This window comes from Pavona decussata, unplaced genomic scaffold (assembly GCF_977016875.1).
Source record: "Pavona decussata unplaced genomic scaffold, jaPavDecu1.1 SCAFFOLD_468, whole genome shotgun sequence".
In the NCBI taxonomy this organism is placed as follows: domain Eukaryota; kingdom Metazoa; phylum Cnidaria; class Anthozoa; order Scleractinia; family Agariciidae; genus Pavona; species Pavona decussata.
In genome coordinates, this window is record NW_028145806.1 from 2,394,952 (window position 1) to 2,422,500 (window position 27,549).

The 27,549-nt window shown below is 42.0% G+C and overlaps 4 protein-coding genes and 2 pseudogenes across 4 annotated transcripts; 3 read left to right on the forward strand and 3 right to left on the reverse strand.

The window, feature by feature from the left end:
* Nucleotides 1-7,156: 7,156 nt before the first annotated feature.
* Nucleotides 7,157-8,133, reverse strand: LOC146450448 (uncharacterized). The gene is made up of 2 exons (XM_085100533.1): nucleotides 8,104-8,133; nucleotides 7,157-7,582 (listed from the first exon to the last, which is right to left on the reverse strand). Exons 1-2 carry the CDS (start codon nucleotides 8,131-8,133, stop codon nucleotides 7,157-7,159), a joined length of 456 nt encoding a protein of 151 aa, XP_084956659.1.
* Nucleotides 8,134-9,362: 1,229 nt separating this feature from the next.
* LOC146450449 (uncharacterized) lies at nucleotides 9,363-12,669 on the forward strand. Its single transcript, XM_085100509.1, has one exon. It carries the CDS (start codon nucleotides 9,960-9,962, stop codon nucleotides 10,671-10,673), a length of 714 nt encoding a protein of 237 aa, XP_084956635.1. The 5' UTR covers nucleotides 9,363-9,959; the 3' UTR covers nucleotides 10,674-12,669.
* A 383-nt stretch (nucleotides 12,670-13,052) lies between these two features.
* LOC146450450 (uncharacterized) lies at nucleotides 13,053-13,853 on the reverse strand (the record flags this gene model as incomplete). Its single annotated transcript, XM_085100534.1, has 1 exon — nucleotides 13,053-13,853. A coding segment is annotated over one exon (801 nt), but the record flags the coding sequence as incomplete, so codon positions are not given.
* A 1-nt stretch (nucleotide 13,854) lies between these two features.
* LOC146450451 (uncharacterized) lies at nucleotides 13,855-15,581 on the forward strand (annotated as a pseudogene).
* Nucleotides 15,582-24,501: 8,920 nt separating this feature from the next.
* LOC146450452 (uncharacterized) lies at nucleotides 24,502-25,478 on the reverse strand. Its single transcript, XM_085100535.1, has 2 exons — nucleotides 25,449-25,478; nucleotides 24,502-24,927 (listed from the first exon to the last, which is right to left on the reverse strand). Exons 1-2 carry the CDS (start codon nucleotides 25,476-25,478, stop codon nucleotides 24,502-24,504), a joined length of 456 nt encoding a protein of 151 aa, XP_084956661.1.
* A 524-nt stretch (nucleotides 25,479-26,002) lies between these two features.
* The window catches only part of LOC146450453 (uncharacterized), a 2,194-nt pseudogene continuing 647 nt past the window's right edge, over nucleotides 26,003-27,549 (forward strand).

Genomic DNA, 27,549 nt, shown 5'->3' on the forward strand with positions numbered 1-27,549 from the left:
AAACAACAGTGAAGAAAAAGATTACAAAACGGCCGTCGAAAAACTTACTGCTCACTTCAATCTTCAGGTCAACACAAGTTAGGAGGTGTACAACTTTAGAAAAGCTCAGCAAAACGAGGGCAAGAGTTTGGACAGTTTCCACACAAGACTAAAAACTCTTGTGAAGACCTGCGAATTTGGAGACGCCAATAAAGAAATCAAGGAGCAAATTATTCTAAGCTGCAAGTCAAACGCACTGAGGTGAAAAGCCCCATGTGAGGATCTTGATTTAACTGCTCTCTTAAAAGCTGGAAGAGCCCTTGAGCTAAGTGAAACGCAAGCTAAAGAATTAGAGAGTGACAAAACGACGATGAACACGATAAAACACAACAAAAAAGAACAAAACGAGTTCAAAGAAAGGCAAAGGTCCCCGACGCAAGCAACACAGCAAATTGTGCACCGAGTCACATATGGAGTCACGCAAGTCTGATGATAAATCAAAATGCAGAAATTGTGGTGGCGGCTACCCCCACAAGGACTCCTGCCCTTCTAGAAAAAAGAAGTGCACCTCCTGTGGCAAGCTCACTCATTTTGCTAATGTTTGTAGGACAGTTCCACCCGATTCAGTGAAACGCATGACGGAAGAAGACGACACAGATGGGGAAGACTACGTATGCGCAGTAGGAAAAAAAAACAACCCATATGCAGATTGGAAATTGACAGAGAATTCCTAGAACTGATGCTGGATTCCAGAGCTTCAATTAATCTCATCGACAAAGTATCCGACCAAAAGAATTTAAGAAAGCAAAGCAAAACCCCTACAGTAAGCCAAGCCCCGAATTTTCTCCTATGGATCATCCACACCCCTACCCCTGTCACGAACCATTTACACCAAGTTAACTGCAAAATCCAACACCACATCAGCGACTCTGCATGTGGTTTAAGGCAATTCAGGAAATCTCCTAGGATACGACACTGCACAGAGGCTAGGACTCCTGAAAATTGTCAACCAAGTGGGAATCGACAAGACTGGTCCCAAGTACCTTGCGAGCGGAGAATTTAGAGATCTGTTTGGCAGCAATGGCAAAGCAAGAGGAAAGGTAGTCAAGCTTTACATAGACCCTGATGAGCAGCCCAAACACCAACCACACCACCGAATCCCCTTTCATGTAACAAAAGACGTGGAAAAGGAGTTGGAGAGACTAGAGAGCCTAGGCATTATCGAAAAGGTAACAGGCCCAACCCCACGGGTGAGCCCCATCCTAGTAGTCCCAAGAAGCTCTGGACAAGTCAGATTATTCGTAGACATGCAAGAAGCTGATAAGGCGGTAAAACGTGAGAAGCACCTGATGGCAACTATAGACTATCTAGTTGCCGATCTGAATGGCGGAACCGTCTTCAGCAAGCTAGACCTATCCTCCGGATACCGTCAACTTGAGCTAGAACCAGAGAGTCCCCACATTGCGACATTCAGCACTCAAATAGGCCTGAGAAGATACAAACATCTGTTGTTCGGAATAAATGCCGCATCAGAGATCTTTCAGAATGTAAGAATATCTCTGATGACATAATCATGTTCGGAGCGACTATAGCAGAGCATGATCAGAATCTCTATGGTGTCCTTACCAGACTTCAACACGACATACGTCTGAAGGAGGAGAAGTGTAGTTTCTCAAGGAGTGAGGTCATGTTCTACGGACATATTTTCAGCAGCGAAGGAATTAGAGCCGATCCTGAGAAAATAGAGGCCATCACGAACACGAGCGAGCCAGAAAATGCAAGCGAAGTCAGGTCGTTACTAAGCATGGCCCAGTACGTCTCGCGCCATATCGCAGATTATGCCACAATCATGGCACCATTACAGGCTCTCACCAAGAAAAAGACACCTTGGCAATGGTCAGACGAACAGCAACACGCATTTGACAAACCCAAGGAAAGTCTGACTTAGAGTCATGTCATGTCATACTTCAATCCTGCTCAAGAGACCGAAGTGATAGCGGACACAAGCCCTGTCGGTCTTGGAGGATTACTAGTGCAGGACGGCAAGGTTATCAGCAATGCGAGTCAAGCACTATTCCACGTGGAGTCCAGACACTCACAAGCTGAGAGAGAAATGCTAGCAATCGTGTGGGCTCTAAAGCACTTTCATTTTTACCTTTACGGGTCTGAGTTTACAATCGTGACAGATCACAAGCCACTCCTAGGCATCTTTAAGAGTCACAAGCCTACTTCAGTCCACATGGACCGATGGAAGCTAAGGTTGATGCCGTACAAGTGTCGCTTAATGTATAACCCCAGAAAAGATGTCGAGAACCCCGCCGACTTCATGAGCAGACACCCCAATCACCAAGCAACCGCAGAGAGGAACGTTGCCGACGAGTATGTGAACTATGTTTGCACCAACGCCATACCAAAGGCTATGACACTTCAAGAGATTCAGGCTGAAACAAAGAAAGACCCTACACTCCAGTCACTGATCAAGGCAATCGAGAGAGACCGCTGGACCGATTCCGAGATAATAGACTACAAAAGACTCAAGGAGGAGTTACTGATCTACAGTGGAGTGGTACTGAGAGGTAACAGAATCGTTGTCCCGAGCAAGCTGAGAGAATGAGCTGTAGAGCTGGCGCATGTGGGACATCAAGGAATCGTAAAGACAAAGCGCGTCTGGTTCCCTGGGATAGACAAGATTGTTCAAAGAAAAAGTAGATAACTGCCTAGCGTGCCAAGCAGCAACTCCAAGCAAGTCATCGCCAATTGAACCTCTACAGATGACGCCGCTACCAAGTGGACCATGGAAAATGCTGGCAATGGATTTCTTTGGACCATTCCCTTCGGGTGACTATCTCCTAGTGGTCATTGACGAATACAGCCACTTCCCAGAAGTTAAGATCGTCAAGTCTACATCAGCCAAATCTATCATCCTGAGGCTCGATGCCATATTTGCAAGGCAAGGAATCTCCGACGAGCTGAAGACCCGATAATGGGCCCCCATTTCACGGAGTAGAGTTCGGCAACTTTGCAAAGTATGTAGGATTCCATCACAGGAAAGTTTAACCACTTTGGCCGAGAGCCAATGGCGAGGCAGAACGCTTCATGCCAAATCTTGAGAAGTGTGTGCAAACTGCTGTTGTTGAAGGCAAGAATTGGAAACAGGAACCGTAGAAATTTCACAGAAAGTATCGTGCGACACTGCACACAACCGCAAATGTATCTTCAAATGAAGCACTGAATGGAAGGAAACTCAAGAGCACCCTGCCAGAAGTATTACCAGCATCAGCTAGACAGAATGCCCTCTAGGAGACTTGGAAGACTATGGCAGAGAGAGATGCAGAACAGAAGTCAAAGATCAAGGCATATGCAGACTCGAAACTGGCACAAAACCAAGCGATGTCAAACCAGGCGATACAGTGCTTGTGAGACAAGCAAAGAAAAACAAACTAATCACTCCTTTTTAATCCAGAACCCCTCGTTGTAGAGGAAAAGAAAGGATCTATGGTTACAGCTAGCGACAGTCCCAAGTCCATAGCCTGGAACTCATCTATGTTCAAAATCATCCCAAAAACCCTGAAAGCTGAGGGAGATCGAAGAGAACAGGAGGACTTCCAGGCAGAGGACTTCTCTGCAGAACAAGCTGAAGTTCCGACCCAAGACGAAGATCCCAAAACCCCAGGCGCGAACGACGGAGGCCTGCGGAGGTCACAGAGACAAAGGCGACCCCCTGCGAGGCTCACAGATTATGTTCAAATAATCTACTAGCATAAACGCTAAACACTTTAAGAAACCCTTAAAACCATTACAGCAACTTTTACAATAGAAAGCCTAGGCTTTATTTGTTTTGCTCTCACGATCGCGTGGTTGCAATTCTGAGAAGAAGGGAGTCAACACACGTTTCTTTGATAGTTGGTAATTAAATAAAAACCCAGCAGTGCAACTGAGACGCTCGGAAATGCGCTTCCGGCCCAGTGGAGTGGCAAATGCACTTCCGGTCAGTATTCCATGGGAATGCGGTTACTCGGCTCAAGATGGTGGATAACCATGGTAGGGCCACAGGAAGGAATTAAATTTCACTTGAGGAATAAATTAATGTATTTTTCATATTATTTCATTTTTTTGTACTTACACTTGGAAATTTTGGGGGACTTAGTTTTCGACTCTTCCGGGTCTTAAGGTCTTCGTTTTAGAGGTCTTCGTTTTTGAGACACCCAGAAAAGGTGAGCAAATTTGGGAAAGGGTTTTTTATTATATTAACACTCGATCGTTACCTGACAGTATTAATGGGTCAGTTTAGCTTGTTTGAGGTCAGGTAATGGGATACCTCCCTGAAAAGAAAAAATAATAATACTGTCGCTGGCAACTACCTGTCCAAATGCATGACAAAAACGTTCTGCTGGCCAATCAAAATTCAAAGTTTTGACAATCAAACTTCAAAGTTTACCCGCCCACTGGGTAACATTTTGGCGCCACTTACGCAAACACTTGAAGGGAAGCAAAGTCAGCTCCAACTTGTATGGGAATCTTGTCTTTTGTAGTTTTGAAAATTACAATGAACGACAGGAAATCAATAGAGAAGTTTCTGTCGAATATTAAATGTGATCTTTTACAATATGCAGGGAGTTAAGGAAGAAAGGGTTCACCTCAACATTGTCTGCGCGGTATCTGACAGAAGAAGATCTACATTTGCCCCTGAAGGCCACAAAAGACTAGGCATGAACACGATTGCTCGGCTAAGAATGCACGGGAGAGTAAAAAGCGGCTTGAAGCGTCATACAAAGTCAACACAGCAGTTGCAAAGCCCTGAATCCAATTTGAAATCTCCTCCTCGGAAAAAACTCTCTACCTTGGGCTCAAACCATGATGCGGACAAGTATTGAGTGCCGAAAACAAGCGACGTTTCTATTTCGAGAAGCAGGCGTCAGTTACTTAGCCCATCTGAAAGGTTCATCGAGGAAAAGAGGCAAGAGTAAGAATTTAAACGTGAGGAAGCAAGCGCTAAAAAAAAGAACTTGAACAAACCTATGCCAAAATAAGAGACGAAGCTTCCACGCTCAGAAATACCGGGCAACACTGTAGTAATTGCCATAAAAGAAATCACACAGTTCGCACCTGCCGCATGGCAAAATGTGAATCAGTGTTTTTCTGTGGAGAGTTGAGTAGGCATCCAGATGAAAAACAGGAGTTTCAGGACAACAAAGGGAAATAGCAGCAATAGAAACGGCTGCCGCGAAAATAGAGCTGGATTTGAAAAGACGCGAAGTGGCATTCTCTCGAGTAAATAGTTCTTTGAGTAAACACGTAGAGGAAACTTTGCTTGAAGAGTTTCCCCATAAATACGTTCAAAACAATTCTAAAAACTGGTTACAGCTTCAGCAAGAGTTGCATATGTGAAGAAAAAATTAAAGAGCAGTGGCCCGCCCAGACGCAAAGATTTGGAATCTATAATAAGTCAACAAAAACATCTTAAAGATGAAAAGCGCCTTAGCGTCTCCATTCCATCACATGTGAGCTCAGAAAACAAGCACAAGCAGCCTGCAACGCATAAAGTACTGACAAGCTTTGGAATTACTTTTCCTGACCGAGCAGGACGATTGAACAGAGCGGAAAGGAGTTTAAGCTTCGACAACCTGCTTCCAAGATCTAGAGAAGAAGAGGACAAGCAGATGTCAATGGCAACTAGATTATCACTGACTGATGACCCGCCATTAGCTCCAAATCCAATGCATGCTACTAAAAGATGTGAGGAGGCAAAAGAGGCAGCAGATATTCTTCCCTCTATTCAAAATGGATGCTCAAGGTAGCGGTAATATATAATGGAAGATGTGAAGTCAATCTTGTGAGCACTTGACTCTGTTAAGTGGTTTTGTTCCGATCACTCTTTTTGCGCAGTAAGCCATGCTTCACGTTTTTTTGCATTCTGTTATCGTTGTTGTTGCACATTGATTGTTGGATAAGTTAGAACATTGCGGAAACTTAATAAGTTTACTTCTTACTTGGTAGAAGTTCACTGTTAGTATGTTAGACGTGCTGTTAAAAGGTTTGAGAGAATTTTAGTTTGCCTGCCTGCATGGCAAGCGGTTCCGTGTTTTTGGTTTTGTTTGTTTGTTTGTTTGTGTTTTTGACGCAAGGAACAACGCCGACGTTTCCTTCTTCATGTTTCCCTAGTTTTGTTCAAGTTTCATGGAAACACTTGCTACAAAAACAACAGTTAAGATTGCCGGAGTTTCACTAGAGTTATTCAGAGAACTTTGTTTGTAATTTATTCCGCGTACAATGTTTGTGTGATTTTTTCTTCAGGGGCAATGATAAAATAAAATAAATTTTAAAAAAAGGCCATAACCACAAAAAGTGTTGGCTGTAGATTTCAAATTTGCTACAAATGCGACCTTCGAAATATTCAAATCTCGAGTCTAAAAGGGTTTTTAAGGTTCGAAGTTTGCTTGAATTCGTTATTTCCGTATTTGACTTTGATATGCAAGACAAAATCTGAAGTCGCAGGTACCGCATTAGCCAAGAGTTTTAAACAGAACTTTTTTTATATTTTATTTTTTATAGAACTGTGTAGTTTTTCCTGTCAACTTTTTTTATCTACCCATTCATCTTTGCACCATAAACATCGTCACATGCACTTTCAGTTTTCACACTTTTACCTTTCGCATGTTCAAGTTCAAGTGTCCTCACTGATAGCGTCCCTTTTGTATAATTTCCTCTTGGAAAACGTTTTTGCACTTAAATTTTGGCAGTCTATAAAGCTCATTACGCATAAAGACAATGGTTTAACAAAATGTTAAAACTTGCGACAACCAGGAACTAAACCATGTACTAAAAGAAGACATTCAAACTTCACGTTAATAGGCTTTTCCAATGTTTGCCAAGGTTTATGCCCCTCATCATATGGTGAGTTTTGAAATAGATTTCAACACAACAGAAACCACTACGGGTGGAAGTGGACGGAAATGATAAACAACGGTGTCAGTTTTCAGGAATATTCGGCAAGAACCCAAAACTCAGAAAACACTAAAATGGTTCATGGCTGAGCTTTCATCCAGTACCCGAACAAAAAGCGCGAAAGTTTTTCTTTCAGAGCCAGCTTGAAATAGATGAAACCATGACTTCAGATCAGATATCCTGCATGCCTGTAGTATCCATACAGGTCGGCTGCTGTTATATCCCCAACCGCTCATAACACTGCATATTCTAAATTTTCAAACACAGAGTCTTGGCACCTGTGCTTTAACAAATATTTCAACTTTGAAAAAACTTCTTCCACTGGGTTAAGGTCTGGTGAATAGACTGGGAGAAAAAAGGGTTCAATTCCTATGTGATTAAAAAAATCTCTCAGTGCTCGTTCAGCTTCACCGTGATGTAAAGCTAAGTTATCGACAACAATAATGTCATCAACCTGCAACACAGGGCGTTGTGTAACAAAATCTTCTGCTTGTGAAGCTTCATCTAAAAATCTAAGAAATTCATAAGAATTGGAAGCTCCCTCTAACATGTTTGCATACTTAACACCATCTAAACCAACCAGAAAGTTTAGTGTTTTGTTTGCGGCGGACAGATAACGACCAACATCCACGCATTCTTCACCAATGGGCACATCTATCTGATATTGAAGGATAAAAGCACTCTACAAATGCTTGACTAGTTTGGAACGTAATTTGACTGACAGGCCCATTACTTTAAGCCGTACTTAGAATTTTAAATATGAACGCTTATCAGTGTTGGTAAGCAATATGGTATTCCAAGTATACTCGAGCTCCTTTCGTACTTAGGGTCTACTTACTTTATAGTTAAGTATGATCCTACTAGATATGACTAGATATACATCATCTTTTCAAATCTCAGGCATTTTTGACATGTGATACAATGAGGCCCATGTTTAAAATGCAAACACAAGTGAGGGTTCTAGAATTTGGGTTGGAATTTACTTTGCTTTGAAAATGTCAATAATGGTAATAATAATAATAATAACAACAACGACAACAACAATAATAATGGTTATGTACAGTGATTATTATAAGGATAAGGAGCAGGAGGAAAGTAATTTTCACTTTCTTTTAAATGTGGCATCCTTGTAAAGCATAATTATATACCTAATAGAAGTTTTTCTTTGCTTTATCCTACCTTAGTTGGTAATGAATCTTGAGTTATCATTCCCACCAGTGAGGGCCAATAATTATTGTGGCCATTTAACCAAATACATTTACAGCTGATTGAGCATACTTCTGTAATCCAAAAGAAAATATATTTTTACAGAAAGCTAAAAGAAAAAGGAGTTCAGATGACAAAGGGCGCCTCTCCCGCCAACATTATCTTCCTCGGATGACAACACAACTGGTAAGTGTACTGTTCTGTCCAAAAATGATACAATTGGCAAGTTTTTTCTTCATAGTATTGATCCATAACTTGGGTTTCTTATTTATATGAAGAAAGTGAAATCAGTATGACAATCACTGCACCTTCAAGTTTCGGTTTGGTTCCTAAATTTTTGTAATGTTGGTTACATTGCTATGAATGATAAGACAGAATGTTTCACTCCTTGCAACTCTAACTGGGCCTTTGTCTTATTACCTAGATGTCAACACCCACACATCCTAATCAATCATTGTCGGAACAAAATTACCATTGGGCAGCTAGTGGATGTACTAATGACCAGAGATCTACTGAAGGAAGTCAAAATGACCAGAGCTTGGTTGTCGAAGGTGGAAACAACGATGGAAGGAATCATGAGGCCACAAACGACCAGGGAATGCCTGATGAAAGTGGAAATTGACAGGGTCCTGGTGATGGAGGAGGAAACAGTCAGGGTGCGGGTGACGATAGAGGAAATAATCATGTTTCAGCCGATTCTACCAGTGCAAATGAGAAGCAGAGGTACCAGTCGACTTTGAATTTCTTATTCTTTTTCTTTTTTCTCTTTTCTTTTTTTCACTAAAAATTTGATAAATTGAATGTATTGTTTCCAAGTTTGTGTGCTCTTTCTTACAATGTCTTTACCTTTCATGGGGTAACTGAAGAGCCTGATATGCTCACCCATTTCTGTCATGAAAGACCTGCACAACTGAAAAAAGGTTTTATTATACCAACTGGTCCCTGGTTCATTGATAAGCTGAAGTCAAGTTTTTTTTTTTTTTTTTTGGGGGGGGGGGGGGGGAAATAATTTAATATCAACAACACATTTTATGTCATGATATATTTTGGCTGTTTCATATTCCTAGTTAGTAGATTTGGGGTGGATACTGTAGGAAATTACAGCAACAACAACTTGATTGGATAAACAATAAAATTACACACAAAGACTTGAGAAGCAGCTGGTAGCTATCAAGCTACTCGAGGCGGGCTCAAGGAAAGGAAGAAAAAAAAAAGAATACAAAAGTATTGATCCTAAGACTCTTTGACGTACTGTAGTGTTTGGCACAGGACTTCACATATCTATATTTATATTATAATGGAATAAGGCATAGTGGTAATATGTTGTTAATATGTTATGTTCAGGATGGATTGTTCAATTTAGGAGACTTAATATAACCATCTTCAGTTTCAAGGATTTTGAGAAGTAATTTCTGTAATTCGGAGTTAAATTGGGTTTTGATTAGTACTTTTAAAGTCAGTAGGAGACTATCCCAAATCTGGACACCATTATAATCAACAAATATTTGTGCTTCATCACCAGGGTTTTGAGGGTGAGATGCTCCCATGTCCTGCAAGACCTCCTAAAAGAATTTTGTGATGACACCATAATGTCTTGCGAACTGAGGATCATTATGGTCGATGGGCAAGGAAAGGATGAAAGGGGTGTAGATGTGAAAGGCATTTACCGTGACGCGCTATCAATTTTTTGGAACGAGTTCCATATATCGTGCACCCTAGGAGAAAGAGGGAGGGTTCCTTGTTTGAGGCACGATTTCCAGAGCGAGGAATGGGCTGCTGTTGGCTGAATTATTGCGAAAGGGTACCTAGATCTTGGATACTTTCCAGTGATGTTAAGCAAGGCATTTGTCATAAGTGCCATGTTTGGTGAACAGGAAGTTTGTGATGACATACTTCTGCAGTCATTCAAACAATACCTTGCCCCTGTCGAGGAACAAGTTGTGTCGGAGGCGTTGACAAGACCTGAAACTGAATGGGAGACTGATGACGACGACAAGGACAGTGAACTTATTGACCTTCTGGATTGGTTTGGGTGCAGAAAGATGCCAAGCAAGGAAAATATCAAGAGCCTGATTCTAGAGGTAGCCCATAAGGAGGTCATTCAAAGGGCCAAATATGTTGCTGATTGTTGGAATGGCATTTTCAGGAAGTCCCGGGCAGATAGTAAGTTATCAACACTGGAGGGAGTAAGCAGTGCATACCAGGCCTTGGAGCCAACTATGAAGAAAGTTCTTGGCATGCTTGATACTATGCCGGTGACTAACGCCGAGCGAGCGGCGTTAGATTACTTTAAAAGATTCGTTAGAGGGTTAGAGATCCCACAGCTTAAATGTTTGTTGATGTTTATTACTGGGGCAGATGTCATTTGTGTTCCAAAAATCCAGGTTGATTTCACAAAGTTGGAGGGCTTCCAGAGACGCCCAATCGCTCATGTGTGTGGTTGTGTTGTCGAATTGCCCTCGACTTATGATTCTTATGCAGAATTCCGTGCCGAATTCACCAATATATTAGCGAAGGAAAAATGGCAGAATGACATTATGTAGTGACTCAGGTGTGTCCTGCATAAATAGTACAGTCCCCAAGTCCGAAGTGACAATCACAATCTGTAGTTGCTACATGCTGAAATTCGTTAAAGTTACCAAAGACATTAATATACATTCTATAATATTCTCATTGAAATTGTAGTGAATTTAAGAAACCAAGAGTAAATGTCTGATTCCCTTGACTGGCCACATTCTAAAAAATAATCACGTCTCTTAATTTTAAATAAAAGGTATATCTTTGTTCCCAAGTAAACAGGCGAACAGACAACATTCGGGCCGTTTGGGTTTATATGCTTTCGACCTTCTGACAGCGTCACCAGCGGGCCCCTGTGTCACTCCTCAAATAACTCTTGCGTGATCACGTGTGCGTTTTTTATGTAACTCGGTCAAAGACTTGTCTCAAAACTATGTCGAGGAAAATTGTTCTCAGCTGCTCTCTTGTGCCTTGAGTCGGGCCCGTGGTGGCGCGATCAGATAAGTCCAACATAAAAGTCAGTCATTTGATGTATTTTCATGTGTATATACAATGCAGGCTTTTATTGATTATTGTTGTTGATTCGTCATTTTGTTAAACACTTACAAATAAAGCGTTGTGTTCTATCACAGAATCACCCATGGTTCTTATGGGTGTGGGTGTGGTTGTAGCTATAGGCTTGCAGCTGAAGCTATGTTTGTTAGATAAAACTAGTAGTTCGCCAAAAAGCGCAGGATACCGGGCGAAACGGATTAAGAGCCACAATTAAACGGTACCACATCTTACTCCAGCGATCAAAGGGAGTATTACACTTCTAGCATGGGCACTAATTCTCGACGTATTCGACGATGTTGCTACTTAGTATGTACAGCAAGAATTACACAATCAAAGGAAATCAGAATTCGCATTAGCTTGAACATTTTTGACTTGAGGCGATTGCTTAAACGGCTGCCATTTCAATAACGATAACGAATCCACTTCGAATCCACTGGGTTGAGTTGCAAACTTTACCTCAATAATAAATTGATAATAACATGAAAAAACACTTTAAGATTAGTTATTTCACCAAGTTTTGGCCCTTGAAACATTGTTGAATAGAAACGTCTCTAATTTTGAGACAGCGTCACCCAAAACCATATTACTCTTAAAAGTTTTCTCATTTTTGTGGCACATTGAAGATCCTGCCATGCACCTACAATTTAGAAACCGAGTTGAAAGTCAGTATTTTGCCAATTTTTGAAAACATTGCAGAAATAGGAACATTTTGAGAGTCTGCGTGGTTTGGGTATGCTGTCTTGTAATGGGTCAATTTCATGATGGCGTCATTTGACCACAACTGCCAGAATTCAATCATTTCACTTTCTTTTTCAAATTGAAATTTTGTAATCCCAGAGGAGAACAAAGAACAACAGCTCCAATTAGTATTAGAAAATCAAAAAATGAAGGATTCTGGTAGCTGTAATCAGAGTGAAAATCTCCTATCAGAGACGTTTCGGTTTCTATGGAACTTGAACCCTGTTTCAAAGTTCATTGTTCGCTTTTCAACTAACATTTATGTGGTCTTAAAGTGGAGCTGTTCAAGTAATCCACCTCGAAACAGCAAAGCTGCGTTCTAGCGACTTCCAGAGGCACCTTAACTGAAATTCAATCCCCGCTTTTGGAACAGTTTAAGCTAATAGCTCTCGTGTTTTTTAAACGCGCTCGTAAGGGTAATGAGAAGAACTAAGTGCGAAGAGCATTTCGTGTAATCCATGACGGAGAGGTTACAAATGAAGACTTGGATAGTTTCTATGTACCTTCAGTACGCGAATTTCACAGGTCAAGGACGGTGCCTTCTTTTTTTACTACGCATATGTTCAGCGCATCTCGAGATAATTTGAACAAAAGCGCTATACATAAAGTCCTTAAGTGTGACATCACAAATATTTGAATTTTGAAATTATGGGATTTGTTAGTGTATTCGGAAGGAGCATGATGAAAAATGCCTACTTGCCAAAAATCAGCATCTTATTGCAATTTGGAGGCAAGATATAATCCTTCTAATTTTGTTTCAGTTCCTAACTTTCCATACAAATCCTAATTTTGTTTCAGTTCCAGTCCACGGGGCATAACAGCGCTTATATCTCGCCCCCAAATTGCCAAGTAGGCGTTTTCGATCATACTCTTTCCGAGTATACTAACAAATCCCATAATTTTATAACTTTAGTTTTTGTGGCGTCATTGCTTTAGGACTTTTACTGTTGCTATAATAACAATTGCTTAATTATCTCTGAAAAAGTGTGGTTACCCCCAATTTTCTTTTTGGATTCCAATAGCCCTTGCAAAGATCTACTTTCCCCGCATAGTCATAAACTACACTAAAATACTTCTTTGTTAGTAGGCACCGTCCTTAAAGTGTGTTATCATTACAAGTCGTCAATAAGGTCCAAAAGTGCCAAGTACAGCTGGCGAGCCTTGTTGGCGGTAGAGGGTGTCTGTAGTCTTTCATCCTCCATTATCATCTCTGCAAGTGCTTTTAAAGATGGACAACATCCTTTCGCTTGCCGCTGCACTGCGCACATATCCTCAGCAATTTCGATTTCTTCCAAATGAACCGGAGTACAATAATCCTGGACACCTAAAAACGTCGGAAGGAAGTAAAGAACATCTGGCTCTCCAGATGGAGATTCCAGATTAGTAGATGGGCGAATTCTATGAACGTTCCACTCCAGGGCAACTCTGTGTAGTTCACTTTGTATCAAATCCATAAACCAGAATTTGAGGCATTCTCGGTGTATGATGTTATAATCACTGTAAAACTTGAAAAACTGAATCCACCATTCAGCACACCCTTGTTTCAAACGTCCCCACCATGCTTCTATTCTTTGGTTGGAAGTTGATTTTCCGTACATGAAACATTTTTCGCCAGAAAATTCGTCAGAAGAGGACCTGCGAAAGAAACGCTGGGCGGCAGCGATGTTACCTTTCTCTGTTCCCCTGTCTCCCCGAATAATGCGAGCAGTAGCTCCTACTAGTCTGACATCGTCAAGATAATACTGACCTACTACTTTTGGGTCGTTGTTCGAAGATGCGACTTCCAGCCATAAAATCCTTCGACTATATCCGTCTATGGCACCGTGGACACAGAAACCAAAAGGTTTTAGTTTGTCATACCCATCAATATGCCACAAATAATTGGGACCTTTAGACCTGTACACCCTTCTTCGAAGGGACGACGAGGTCTTTAAGGATGACAGCCATGACTGCCATAAGTGCAAGTCAACCGATGCTTGCCTCACCGAAATCAACGAGAAACTTACTAGGCTCTTTAAGTTAATCCCTGAGCTTGAAATTTGTGGGAACCAAATCAAATCCCTCGAAGAGGAACAGAAATACATGCAAGAAAGTCTTCAGAGTTCCTAAGTTGAAGTAAAACAGGTGAAAGATTTACAAGAGAAAGTTTCTAAGCGACATGAAGCATTGAAGCGTCTATCCAACATGTCGAATGTGAACTTGCAGAATTACAATGCCACCACATTAAATTACAGTGCCACAGCCGCAGAGGTAATTTGAAATTCTTTGGAATCAAGGAACATGCACATGAATCGAAGGAAGATACAAACGAACTAGTTTGGAATTTTTTACGCAACGACTTAACAATTCCTCAGGAAGATGAAGTAAATATTCACTTCGAGAGAGTTCATAGGCTATCATTGCGTCGTGCGTCTTCTAACACCCCAAATGTCAAACCACGTCCTATCATTGTCAAACTCTCCGACCTTTCACGATAAACAGTTTATCAAGTCCTTCATCAAAAATCTTACGAGAGGCTGCAACTTTGGAATTTCTGATGACTTTCCTAAAGAGGTGGAAGAAATCCAGAAAACGCTATATCCTGTGCTAAAAGCCGCCATGGTAGTTTGTCCCCTGAGTTGGTTGTCTCTCCTGTCGTGGCCTCTGCTTCCTCTGTGGACTCTCTGGCCGTTGTTTTGGATCCTTTGCCTCTTGAGTTGGTTGATTCTTCTGTTGTGGTCTCAGATTCCTCTGAGGATTCTTTGGCCAATGTCTCGTCTGCTCCTCCTGAACCTGGTGTTCGGGAGCCTTCATCTGAGTTGGTTTCTGATGTTGCTATGGCCTCTGATTCCTCTGAGTTTGTCGTTCTCGTCGATCTTTTGCTGTAAGTGGGTCTGCCTTAGAGTCTTCACGTTCTCGTTCGCGCTCTAAGGGTTCTCGGCAGACATCGCCGTGTCCCCCTTCTGGGAAACATAAGATGCCAACCTTACCCTCGGCCATTCCTGTCCGTAGGAAGAAATAGTTTGGACCTCATATTCATTATTGTTCATGGCGGTTAACCTTTTATTTACCCTACTTATGGCTCTTAATGTTATTTCCATTAACGTGAACGGTCTTCGTGATTCTGACAAGAGGGCTAGTCTCGTGCAGTATCTTCGTTCCCTTCCGTCTGTTGATGTTGTTTGTCTTCAGGATTGTCATTGTTCCTCTGACAGCGAGTGTCAAATGTGGTTCCGTTGTGCGGGTTTTTTTCTGTTGTGTCCCCTGGCTCTGTCAGGTCTTGTGGTTCCATAATTCTTTATCATCCTTCGTTGTCCCTTGTTAATTCGTGGTGTGATTCTGATGGTCGTTTTCTTTTAGCTGAGTTTTCTTTTTGTGATTCTGTTTTCAGAGTCTGTTCTGTGTATCCCCCTAACAGGAATCCTGCTAGAGACCAGTTCTTTGATGATTTGATCCCCCAAATTGACCCCCCTGTCCCCACCATCCTCGCTGGTGACTTTAATGCTGTTTTTGATCGCCTTTTGGATAGGGTTGGCTGTTCTCCTGATGACACTTTGAGAGAGAGCTCTGTTGCCCTCCGTCGCCTTTATGACTCTTGTTGTGTTGAGGATGTGTGGCGCTACCTTGACCTGTCTTCTTCTAGCTTCACCTGGGCCAGGTAGGACCATTCCTGTGCTTCTCTTATTGATCTTTTTGGTGTGCCGTTTGCTTGGGTTCCTTTCGTTTCTTTTTGTGATACTGTGTCTTGCCCTTTTTCTGACCATTGTGCTTTATTGTTGTCCCTCTAAATTCCTGAGGTGGTCCCTCATGGCCCTGGTCTTTGGAAGCTTAATGTTTCCGTCTTGGATGATGATGAATATGTTGAGCCCATCACTGACTTTTGGTCTTTGTGGCGTCGTTGTATGAATTGTTTCCCTTCTCTCGCTCAGTGGTGGGATGCAGGGAAGTCTAAAATCAAAGGTCTGAATGTTTCTTTTTGTTCTAATCGTTTCCGGTCAAAGAATCTTGAGCGTAATTTGCTTACCTGTCTTGTCAGCCATTGAAAAGGCCAGGTGGATTCTGGTCGAGCCTCTTCCGTTGGCCCATACCATTCCACTCTGGATTGCTTACAGGTACTTGATTTAGAGGCTGCTCGTGGGGTGCAAGTCCGCCCTTGTGTTAAATGGACTGAGGAGGGGGAGTCCTCTTCCTCTTACTTCTTTCGTCTTGAAAAGAAATGTTTCACTGACTGCCATATTGCTGCTTTGCGTGCTGCGGACAGTTCTCTTGTCTCCAGTTCCGAGGATCTTTGTCCTTTTACCGTGATCTTTTTTCGTCTGAGCCTTGTGACCCCGCCGCTCAGTCTGATCTCTTTTCTCATGTTACTTCTTCTCTTTCTGATGTTGATAATCAGTGTTGTGAAGGCCTTCTCACCCTGGGGGAGTGTCTGACTGCCTTGAAGGGTATGGCTCATGGAAAGGCGCCAGGGTGTGATGGCTTTCCCATGGAATTTAATGTTAAGTATTGGCCTGTGCTTGGTGTTGATTTGGTTCGTGTCTTTAATTCTTCTTTTTCTTCTGGTTTGTCGTCCTCTAGTCAGCAGCGTGGTGTTATTTCCCTTTCTTACAAGAAAGGTGATCGTTTAGATCCTCGTAACTGGAGACCCATTACCCTTCTTAATGTTGACTATAAAATTGCTTCACGAGCTATTGCTGCGCGCTTGTTGAAGGTTCTTCACCTGGTGGTTGAGAGAGACCAATCTTGTGGCATTCCTGGTCAGTTTATTGGCGAGAACGTCTCCTTTCTTCATGATGTGGTTAATTTTTGCTCTTCTACTGGTGTTCCAGCAGCTATCCTCTCTCTGGACCAAGAAAAGGCGTTTGACAGGGTGGATTGCGGTTTTCTCTGTTCCACTCCCGTTACCATGGGTTATGGCCCCTCGTTCATCCAATGGGTCATGTTGTTTTACTCCGATGTCCAGAGCACTGTCAATGTTAATGGCCACATCTCTTCCTTTTTTTCCTTTTCTCATGGGGTTCGTCAGGGTTGTCCTCTGTTGCCCCTCTTGTATGTTCTTGTCGCCGAGGTGTTGGCTTGTTCCATCCGAGCCAACCCTCATATCGCTGGTCTCTCTCTCCCCGGTTTTTCGTCTCCTCTTCCCTGCATTTTTCGGTATGCTGACGATACATCCCTTATTGTTGTTTCTGATCGGGCGATTGATGAGGTTTTTGATGTCTACGATCTTTATGAAAGGGGGTCGGGGGCCAAACTTAACCTTTCAAAGAGTGAAGGCCTTTGGCTTGGTTCTTGGAATGGCAGGACTGATGCTCCAGTTACCATTTCTTGGACGTCTATTAAGATCAAGGTACTTGGTGTGTTTCTTGGCCCTGGGAATTCGGACGAGGTGAACTGGCGTCCCCACATCACTGTGGTCGAGAATGTTCTCAATTCCTGGCGGCAGCGTTCTCTTTCCTTCCGTGGCAGGGCTCTTGTCATCAATGCCTTGGCCCTGTCTCGTGTCTGGTACGTGGCCTCTTTGATCCCCGTCCCCCCTTGGGTTATTTTGGAGTTAAACTCCCTAGTTTTTAAGTTTTTTTGGAATGGCAAGCGTGATCTTGTCCAGCGTCAGGTGGTCTACCACCCCAATTTTTTGGGTGGTTTTTCTGTTGTCAATTGTCAGGCCAAGATCTGGGCCCTGCGTGTCCAGTGGGTCCGCCGTTTTGTCATCTCTCCGGCGTCTTGGTCTTCATTTTTGGTTTATTGGTTTTCTGTTGCTTTTACTGTCCCTCCCCAGATGGTCTTTTCATTTCCTTTTTTCTTTGTTTCTGATTCTCTTCCCCCGTTTTATCATGAACTTGTTTTGGCCTGGCGTTCTTGTAATGGTTCCTTCACCTCTGGCTCTTAGGGCATTGGTAAGGGTATCCATTTTTGTAATGTTTTTTTCCCATACCACTAAGTCTGCATATTTGTACCTTTTGTCTGAGCGTTCTGTTCGTCTTCATTGTGAACTCAAGTTTTTTCCCCTTTTTGGTTCTCTCTATTAGTCGTCCACCTGGCGCCAGCTGTTTTCTTTGATTTGGATCGTCCGGTCATCGTTCTCTGCTGAAAGTTGACAGAGAATACCTAGAACTGATGCTGGATTCCAGAGCTTCAATTAATCTCGTCGACAAAGTATCCTACAAAAGAATTTACGCAGGCAAAGCAAAACCCCTAGAGTAAGCCAAGCGCCGAATTTTCTCCTATGGATCATCCACACCCCTACCCCTGTTACGAACCATTTACACCAAGCTAACTGCAAAATCCAACACCACATCAGCGACTCTGCACGTCGTTTAAGGCAATTCAGGAAATCTCCAAGGATACGACACTGCACAGAGGCTAGGACTCCTGAAAATTGTCAACCAAGTGGGAATCGACAAGACTGGTCCCCAATACCTTTCGAGCGGAGAATTTAGAGATCTCTTTGGCAGCATCGGCAAAGCGAGAGGAAAGGTAGTCAAGCTTTATATAGACCCTGATGTGCAGCCCAAACAACAACCACACCACCGAATCCCCTTTCACGTAAGAAAAGACTTGGAAAAGGAGTTGGAGAGACTAGAGAGCCTAGACATTATCGAGAAGGTTACAGGCCCAACCCCACGGGTGTGCCCCATCCTAGTGGTCCCAAGGAGCTCTGAACAAATCAGATTATGCGTAGACATGCGAGAAGCTGATAAGGCGGTAAAACGTGAGAAGCACCTAGTGGCAACTATAGACTATCTAGTCGCCAATCTGAATGGCGCAACTGTCTTCAGCAAGCTGGACCTATCCTCCGGATACCGTCAACTTGAGCTAGAACCAGAGAGTCCCCACATTACGACATTCAGCACTCATGTAGGCCTGAGAAGATACAAACATCTGTTGTTCGGAACAAATGCCGCATCAGAGATCCTCTAGAATGCAATTGAGGGAATACTTACAGGCCTACCAAGCTGTAAGAATATCTCTGATGACATTATCAGGTTCGGAGCGACTATAGCAGAGCATGATCAGAATCTCTATGGTGTCCTTACCAGACTTCAACACGACATACGTCTGAACGAAGAGAAGTGTAGTTTCTCAAGGAGTGAGGTCATGTTCTACGGACATATTTTCAGCAGCGAAGGAATTAGAGCCGATCCTGAGAAAATAGAGGCCATCACGAACACGAGCGAACCAGAAAATGCAAGCGAAGTCAGGTCGTTACTAGGCATGGCCTAGTACGTCTCGCGCCATATCGCAGAATATGCCACAATCATGGCAGCATTACGGGCTCTCACCAAGAAGGAGACACCTTGGCAATGGTCAGACGAACAGCAACACGCATTTGACAAACCCAAGGACAGTCTGACTAAGAGTAATGTCATGTCATACTTCAATCCTGTTCAAGAGACCAAAGTGATAGTGGACACAAGCCCTGTCGGTCTTGGAGGATTACTAGTGCAGGAAGGCACGGTTATCAGCTATGCGAGTCAAGCACTATTCGACGTGGAGTCCAGATACTCACAAACTGAGAGGGAAATGCTAGCGATCGTGTGGACTCTGGAAAACTTTCATTTTTACCTTTACAGGTCTGAGTTTACAATCGTGACAGATCACAAGCCACTCCTAGGCATCTTTAAGAGTCACAAGCCTACTTCAGTCCACATGGACCGATGGAAGCTAAGGTTGATGCCGTACAACTGTCACTTGGTGTATCACCCTACAAAAGATGTCGAGAACCGCGCCGACTTCATGAGCAGACACCCCAATCACCAAGCAACTGCAGAGAGGAACGTTGCCGACGCATATGTGAACTATGATTGCACCAACGCCATACCAAAGGCTATGACACTTCAAGAGATTCAGGCTGAAACAAAGAAAGACCCTACACTCCAGTCACTGATCAAGGCAATCGAGAGAGACTGCTGGACCGATTCCGAGATAACAGACTACAAAAGACTCAAGGAGGAGTTACTGATCTACAGTGGAGTGGTACTGAGAGGTAACAGAATCGTTGTCCCGAGCAAGCTGAGAGAATGAGCTCTAGAGCTCGCGTATGTGGGACATCAAGGAATCGTAAAGACAAAGCGCGTCTGGTTCCCTGGGATAGACAAGATTGTTGAAAGAAAAACTAGATAACTGCCTAGCGTGCCAAGCAGCAACTCCAAGCAAGTCATCGCCAATTGTACCTCTACAGATGACGCCGCTACCAAGTGGACCATGGAAAATGCTGGCAATGGATTTCTTTGGACCATTCCCTTCGGGTGACTATCTCCTAGTGGTCATTGACGAATACAGCCACTTCCCAGAAGTTAAGATCGTCAAGTCTACATTAGCCAAATCTATCATCTCGAGGCTCGATGCCATATTTGCAAGGCAAGGAATCTCCGACGAGCTGAAGACCCGATAATGGGCCCCCATTTCACGGAGTAGAGTTTGGCAACTTTGCAAAGTATGTAGGATTCCATCACAGGAAAGTTTAACCTCTTTGGCCGAGAGCCAATGGCGAGGCAGTACGCTTCATGCCAAATCTTGAGAAGTGTGTGCAAACTGCTGTTGTTGAAGGCAAGAATTGGAAACAGGAACCGTAGAAATTTCACAGAAAGTATCGTGCGACACTGCACACAACCGCAAATGTATCTTCAAATGAAGCACTGAATGGAAGGAAACTCAAGAGCACCCTGCCAGAAGTATTACCAGCATCAGCTAGACAGAATGCCCTCTAGGAGACTTGGAAGACTATGGCAGAGAGAGATGCAGAACAGAAGTCAAAGATCAAGGCATATGCAGACTCGAAACTGGCACAAAACCAAGCGATGTCAAACCAGGCGATACAGTGCTTGTGAGACAAGCAAAGAAAAACAAACTAATCACTCCTTTTTAATCCAGAACCCCTCGTTGTAGAGGAAAAGAAAGGATCTATGGTTACAGCTAGCGACAGTCCCAAGTCCATAGCCTGGAACTCATCTATGTTCAAAATCATCCCAAAAACCCTGAAAGCTGAGGGAGATCGAAGAGAACAGGAGGACTTCCAGGCAGAGGACTTCTCTGCAGAACAAGCTGAAGTTCCGACCCAAGACGAAGATCCCAAAACCCCAGGCGCGAACGACGGAGGCCTGCGGAGGTCACAGAGACAAAGGCGACCCCCTGCGAGGCTCACAGATTATGTTCAAATAATCTACTAGCATAAACGCTAAACACTTTAAGAAACCCTTAAAACCATTACAGCAACTTTTACAATAGAAAGCCTAGGCTTTATTTGTTTTGCTCTCACGATCGCGTGGTTGCAATTCTGAGAAGAAGGGAGTCAACACTCGTTTCTTTGATAGTTGGTAATTAAATAAAAACCCAGCAGTGCAACTGAGACGCTCGGAAATGCGCTTCCGGCCCAGTGGAGCGGCAAATGCACTTCCGGTCAGTATTCCATGGGAATGCGGTTACTCGGCTCAAGATGGTGGATAACCATGGTAGGACCACAGGAAGGAATTAAATTTCACTTGAGGAATAAATTAATGTATTTTTCATATTATTTCATTTTTTTGTACTTACACTTGGAAATTTTGGGGGACTTAGTTTTCGACTCTTCCGGGTCTTAAGGTCTTCGTTTTAGAGGTCTTCGTTTTTGAGACACCCAGAAAAGGTGAGCAAATTTGGGAAAGGGTTTTTTATTATATTAACACTCGATCGTTACCTGACAGTATTAATGGGTCAGTTTAGCTTGTTTGAGGTCAGGTAATGGGATACCTCCCTGAAAAGAAAAAATAATAATACTGTCGCTGGCAACTACCTGTCCAAATGCATGACAAAAACGTTCTGCTGGCCAATCAAAATTCAAAGTTTTGACAATCAAACTTCAAAGTTTACCCGCCCACTGGGTAACATTTTGGCGCCACTTACGCAAACACTTGAAGGGAAGCAAAGTCAGCTCCAACTTGTATGGGAATCTTGTCTTTTGTAGTTTTGAAAATTACAATGAACGACAGGAAATCAATAGAGAAGTTTCTGTCGAATATTAAATGTGATCTTTTACAATATGCAGGGAGTTAAGGAAGAAAGGGTTCACCTCAACATTGTCTGCGCGGTATCTGACAGAAGAAGATCTACATTTGCCCCTGAAGGCCACAAAAGACTAGGCATGAACACGATTGCTCGGCTAAGAATGCACGGGAGAGTAAAAAGCGGCTTGAAGCGTCATACAAAGTCAACACAGCAGTTGCAAAGCCCTGAATCCAATTTGAAATCTCCTCCTCGGAAAAAACTCTCTACCTTGGGCTCAAACCATGATGCGGACAAGTATTGAGTGCCGAAAACAAGCGACGTTTCTATTTCGAGAAGCAGGCGTCAGTTACTTAGCCCATCTGAAAGGTTCATCGAGGAAAAGAGGCAAGAGTAAGAATTTAAACGTGAGGAAGCAAGCGCTAAAAAAAAGAACTTGAACAAACCTATGCCAAAATAAGAGACGAAGCTTCCACGCTCAGAAATACCGGGCAACACTGTAGTAATTGCCATAAAAGAAATCACACAGTTCGCACCTGCCGCATGGCAAAATGTGAATCAGTGTTTTTCTGTGGAGAGTTGAGTAGGCATCCAGATGAAAAACAGGAGTTTCAGGACAACAAAGGGAAATAGCAGCAATAGAAACGGCTGCCGCGAAAATAGAGCTGGATTTGAAAAGACGCGAAGTGGCATTCTCTCGAGTAAATAGTTCTTTGAGTAAACACGTAGAGGAAACTTTGCTTGAAGAGTTTCCCCATAAATACGTTCAAAACAATTCTAAAAACTGGTTACAGCTTCAGCAAGAGTTGCATATGTGAAGAAAAAATTAAAGAGCAGTGGCCCGCCCAGACGCAAAGATTTGGAATCTATAATAAGTCAACAAAAACATCTTAAAGATGAAAAGCGCCTTAGCGTCTCCATTCCATCACATGTGAGCTCAGAAAACAAGCACAAGCAGCCTGCAACGCATAAAGTACTGACAAGCTTTGGAATTACTTTTCCTGACCGAGCAGGACGATTGAACAGAGCGGAAAGGAGTTTAAGCTTCGACAACCTGCTTCCAAGATCTAGAGAAGAAGAGGACAAGCAGATGTCAATGGCAACTAGATTATCACTGACTGATGACCCGCCATTAGCTCCAAATCCAATGCATGCTACTAAAAGATGTGAGGAGGCAAAAGAGGCAGCAGATATTCTTCCCTCTATTCAAAATGGATGCTCAAGGTAGCGGTAATATATAATGGAAGATGTGAAGTCAATCTTGTGAGCACTTGACTCTGTTAAGTGGTTTTGTTCCGATCACTCTTTTTGCGCAGTAAGCCATGCTTCACGTTTTTTTGCATTCTGTTATCGTTGTTGTTGCACATTGATTGTTGGATAAGTTAGAACATTGCGGAAACTTAATAAGTTTACTTCTTACTTGGTAGAAGTTCACTGTTAGTATGTTAGACGTGCTGTTAAAAGGTTTGAGAGAATTTTAGTTTGCCTGCCTGCATGGCAAGCGGTTCCGTGTTTTTGGTTTTGTTTGTTTGTTTGTTTGTGTTTTTGACGCAAGGAACAACGCCGACGTTTCCTTCTTCATGTTTCCCTAGTTTTGTTCAAGTTTCATGGAAACACTTGCTACAAAAACAACAGTTAAGATTGCCGGAGTTTCACTAGAGTTATTCAGAGAACTTTGTTTGTAATTTATTCCGCGTACAATGTTTGTGTGATTTTTTCTTCAGGGGCAATGATAAAATAAAATAAATTTTAAAAAAAGGCCATAACCACAAAAAGTGTTGGCTGTAGATTTCAAATTTGCTACAAATGCGACCTTCGAAATATTCAAATCTCGAGTCTAAAAGGGTTTTTAAGGTTCGAAGTTTGCTTGAATTCGTTATTTCCGTATTTGACTTTGATATGCAAGACAAAATCTGAAGTCGCAGGTACCGCATTAGCCAAGAGTTTTAAACAGAACTTTTTTTATATTTTATTTTTTATAGAACTGTGTAGTTTTTCCTGTCAACTTTTTTTATCTACCCATTCATCTTTGCACCATAAACATCGTCACATGCACTTTCAGTTTTCACACTTTTACCTTTCGCATGTTCAAGTTCAAGTGTCCTCACTGATAGCGTCCCTTTTGTATAATTTCCTCTTGGAAAACGTTTTTGCACTTAAATTTTGGCAGTCTATAAAGCTCATTACGCATAAAGACAATGGTTTAACAAAATGTTAAAACTTGCGACAACCAGGAACTAAACCATGTACTAAAAGAAGACATTCAAACTTCACGTTAATAGGCTTTTCCAATGTTTGCCAAGGTTTATGCCCCTCATCATATGGTGAGTTTTGAAATAGATTTCAACACAACAGAAACCACTACGGGTGGAAGTGGACGGAAATGATAAACAACGGTGTCAGTTTTCAGGAATATTCGGCAAGAACCCAAAACTCAGAAAACACTAAAATGGTTCATGGCTGAGCTTTCATCCAGTACCCGAACAAAAAGCGCGAAAGTTTTTCTTTCAGAGCCAGCTTGAAATAGATGAAACCATGACTTCAGATCAGATATCCTGCATGCCTGTAGTATCCATACAGGTCGGCTGCTGTTATATCCCCAACCGCTCATAACACTGCATATTCTAAATTTTCAAACACAGAGTCTTGGCACCTGTGCTTTAACAAATATTTCAACTTTGAAAAAACTTCTTCCACTGGGTTAAGGTCTGGTGAATAGACTGGGAGAAAAAAGGGTTCAATTCCTATGTGATTAAAAAAATCTCTCAGTGCTCGTTCAGCTTCACCGTGATGTAAAGCTAAGTTATCGACAACAATAATGTCATCAACCTGCAACACAGGGCGTTGTGTAACAAAATCTTCTGCTTGTGAAGCTTCATCTAAAAATCTAAGAAATTCATAAGAATTGGAAGCTCCCTCTAACATGTTTGCATACTTAACACCATCTAAACCAACCAGAAAGTTTAGTGTTTTGTTTGCGGCGGACAGATAACGACCAACATCCACGCATTCTTCACCAATGGGCACATCTATCTGATATTGAAGGATAAAAGCACTCTACAAATGCTTGACTAGTTTGGAACGTAATTTGACTGACAGGCCCATTACTTTAAGCCGTACTTAGAATTTTAAATATGAACGCTTATCAGTGTTGGTAAGCAATATGGTATTCCAAGTATACTCGAGCTCCTTTCGTACTTAGGGTCTACTTACTTTATAGTTAAGTATGATCCTACTAGATATGACTAGATATACATCATCTTTTCAAATCTCAGGCATTTTTGACATGTGATACAATGAGGCCCATGTTTAAAATGCAAACACAAGTGAGGGTTCTAGAATTTGGGTTGGAATTTACTTTGCTTTGAAAATGTCAATAATGGTAATAATAATAATAATAACAACAACGACAACAACAATAATAATGGTTATGTACAGTGATTATTATAAGGATAAGGAGCAGGAGGAAAGTAATTTTCACTTTCTTTTAAATGTGGCATCCTTGTAAAGCATAATTATATACCTAATAGAAGTTTTTCTTTGCTTTATCCTACCTTAGTTGGTAATGAATCTTGAGTTATCATTCCCACCAGTGAGGGCCAATAATTATTGTGGCCATTTAACCAAATACATTTACAGCTGATTGAGCATACTTCTGTAATCCAAAAGAAAATATATTTTTACAGAAAGCTAAAAGAAAAAGGAGTTCAGATGACAAAGGGCGCCTCTCCCGCCAACATTATCTTCCTCGGATGACAACACAACTGGTAAGTGTACTGTTCTGTCCAAAAATGATACAATTGGCAAGTTTTTTCTTCATAGTATTGATCCATAACTTGGGTTTCTTATTTATATGAAGAAAGTGAAATCAGTATGACAATCACTGCACCTTCAAGTTTCGGTTTGGTTCCTAAATTTTTGTAATGTTGGTTACATTGCTATGAATGATAAGACAGAATGTTTCACTCCTTGCAACTCTAACTGGGCCTTTGTCTTATTACCTAGATGTCAACACCCACACATCCTAATCAATCATTGTCGGAACAAAATTACCATTGGGCAGCTAGTGGATGTACTAATGACCAGAGATCTACTGAAGGAAGTCAAAATGACCAGAGCTTGGTTGTCGAAGGTGGAAACAACGATGGAAGGAATCATGAGGCCACAAACGACCAGGGAATGCCTGATGAAAGTGGAAATTGACAGGGTCCTGGTGATGGAGGAGGAAACAGTCAGGGTGCGGGTGACGATAGAGGAAATAATCATGTTTCAGCCGATTCTACCAGTGCAAATGAGAAGCAGAGGTACCAGTCGACTTTGAATTTCTTATTCTTTTTCTTTTTTCTCTTTTCTTTTTTTCACTAAAAATTTGATAAATTGAATGTATTGTTTCCAAGTTTGTGTGCTCTTTCTTACAATGTCTTTACCTTTCATGGGGTAACTGAAGAGCCTGATATGCTCACCCATTTCTGTCATGAAAGACCTGCACAACTAAAAAAAGGTTTTATTATACCAACTGGTCCCTGGTTCATTGATAAGCTGAAGTCAAGTTTTTTTTTTTTTTGGGGGGGGGGGGGGGGGGAAATAATTTAATATCAACAACACATTTTATGTCATGATATATTTTGGCTGTTTCATATTCCTAGTTAGTAGATTTGGGGTGGATACTGTAGGAAATTACAGCAACAACAACTTGATTGGATAAACAATAAAATTACACACAAAGACTTGAGAAGCAGCTGGTAGCTATCAAGCTACTCGAGGCGGGCTCAAGGAAAGGAAGAAAAAAAAAAGAATACAAAAGTATTGATCCTAAGACTCTTTGACGTACTGTAGTGTTTGGCACAGGACTTCACATATCTATATTTATATTATAATGGAATAAGGCATAGTGGTAATATGTTGTTAATATATTATGTTCAGGATGGATTGTTCAATTTAGGAGACTTAATATAACCATCTTCAGTTTCAAGGATTTTGAGAAGTAATTTCTGTAATTCGGAGTTAAATTGGGTTTTGATTAGTACTTTTAAAGTCAGTAGGAGACTATCCCAAATCTGGACACCATTATAATCAACAAATATTTGTGCTTCATCACCAGGGTTTTGAGGGTGAGATGCTCCCATGTCCTGCAAGACCTCCTAAAAGAATTTTGTGATGACACCATAATGTCTTGCGAACTGAGGATCATTATGGTCGATGGGCAAGGAAAGGATGAAAGGGGTGTAGATGTGAAAGGCATTTACCGTGACGCGCTATCAATTTTTTGGAACGAGTTCCATATATCGTGCACCCTAGGAGAAAGAGGGAGGGTTCCTTGTTTGAGGCACGATTTCCAGAGCGAGGAATGGGCTGCTGTTGGCTGAATTATTGCGAAAGGGTACCTAGATCTTGGATACTTTCCAGTGATGTTAAGCAAGGCATTTGTCATAAGTGCCATGTTTGGTGAACAGGAAGTTTGTGATGACATACTTCTGCAGTCATTCAAACAACACCTTGCCCCTGTCGAGGAACAAGTTGTGTCGGAGGCGTTGACAAGACCTGAAACTGAATGGGAGACTGATGACGACGACAAGGACAGTGAACTTATTGACCTTCTGGATTGGTTTGGGTGCAGAAAGATGCCAAGCAAGGAAAATATCAAGAGCCTGATTC

Coding starts and splice junctions, on each gene's coding strand:
- LOC146450448 (XM_085100533.1), bottom strand. CDS start 8,133: ATGATAACTCAAGATTCATTACCAACTAAG. Junction 7,583..8,103: donor AAGATTCATTACCAACTAAG/GTAGGATAAAGC, acceptor CTTCAATATCAG/ATAGATGTGCCCATTGGTGA.
- LOC146450449 (XM_085100509.1), top strand. CDS start 9,960: ATGTTAAGCAAGGCATTTGTCATAAGTGCCATGTTTGGTGAACAGGAA.
- LOC146450452 (XM_085100535.1), bottom strand. CDS start 25,478: ATGATAACTCAAGATTCATTACCAACTAAG. Junction 24,928..25,448: donor AAGATTCATTACCAACTAAG/GTAGGATAAAGC, acceptor CTTCAATATCAG/ATAGATGTGCCCATTGGTGA.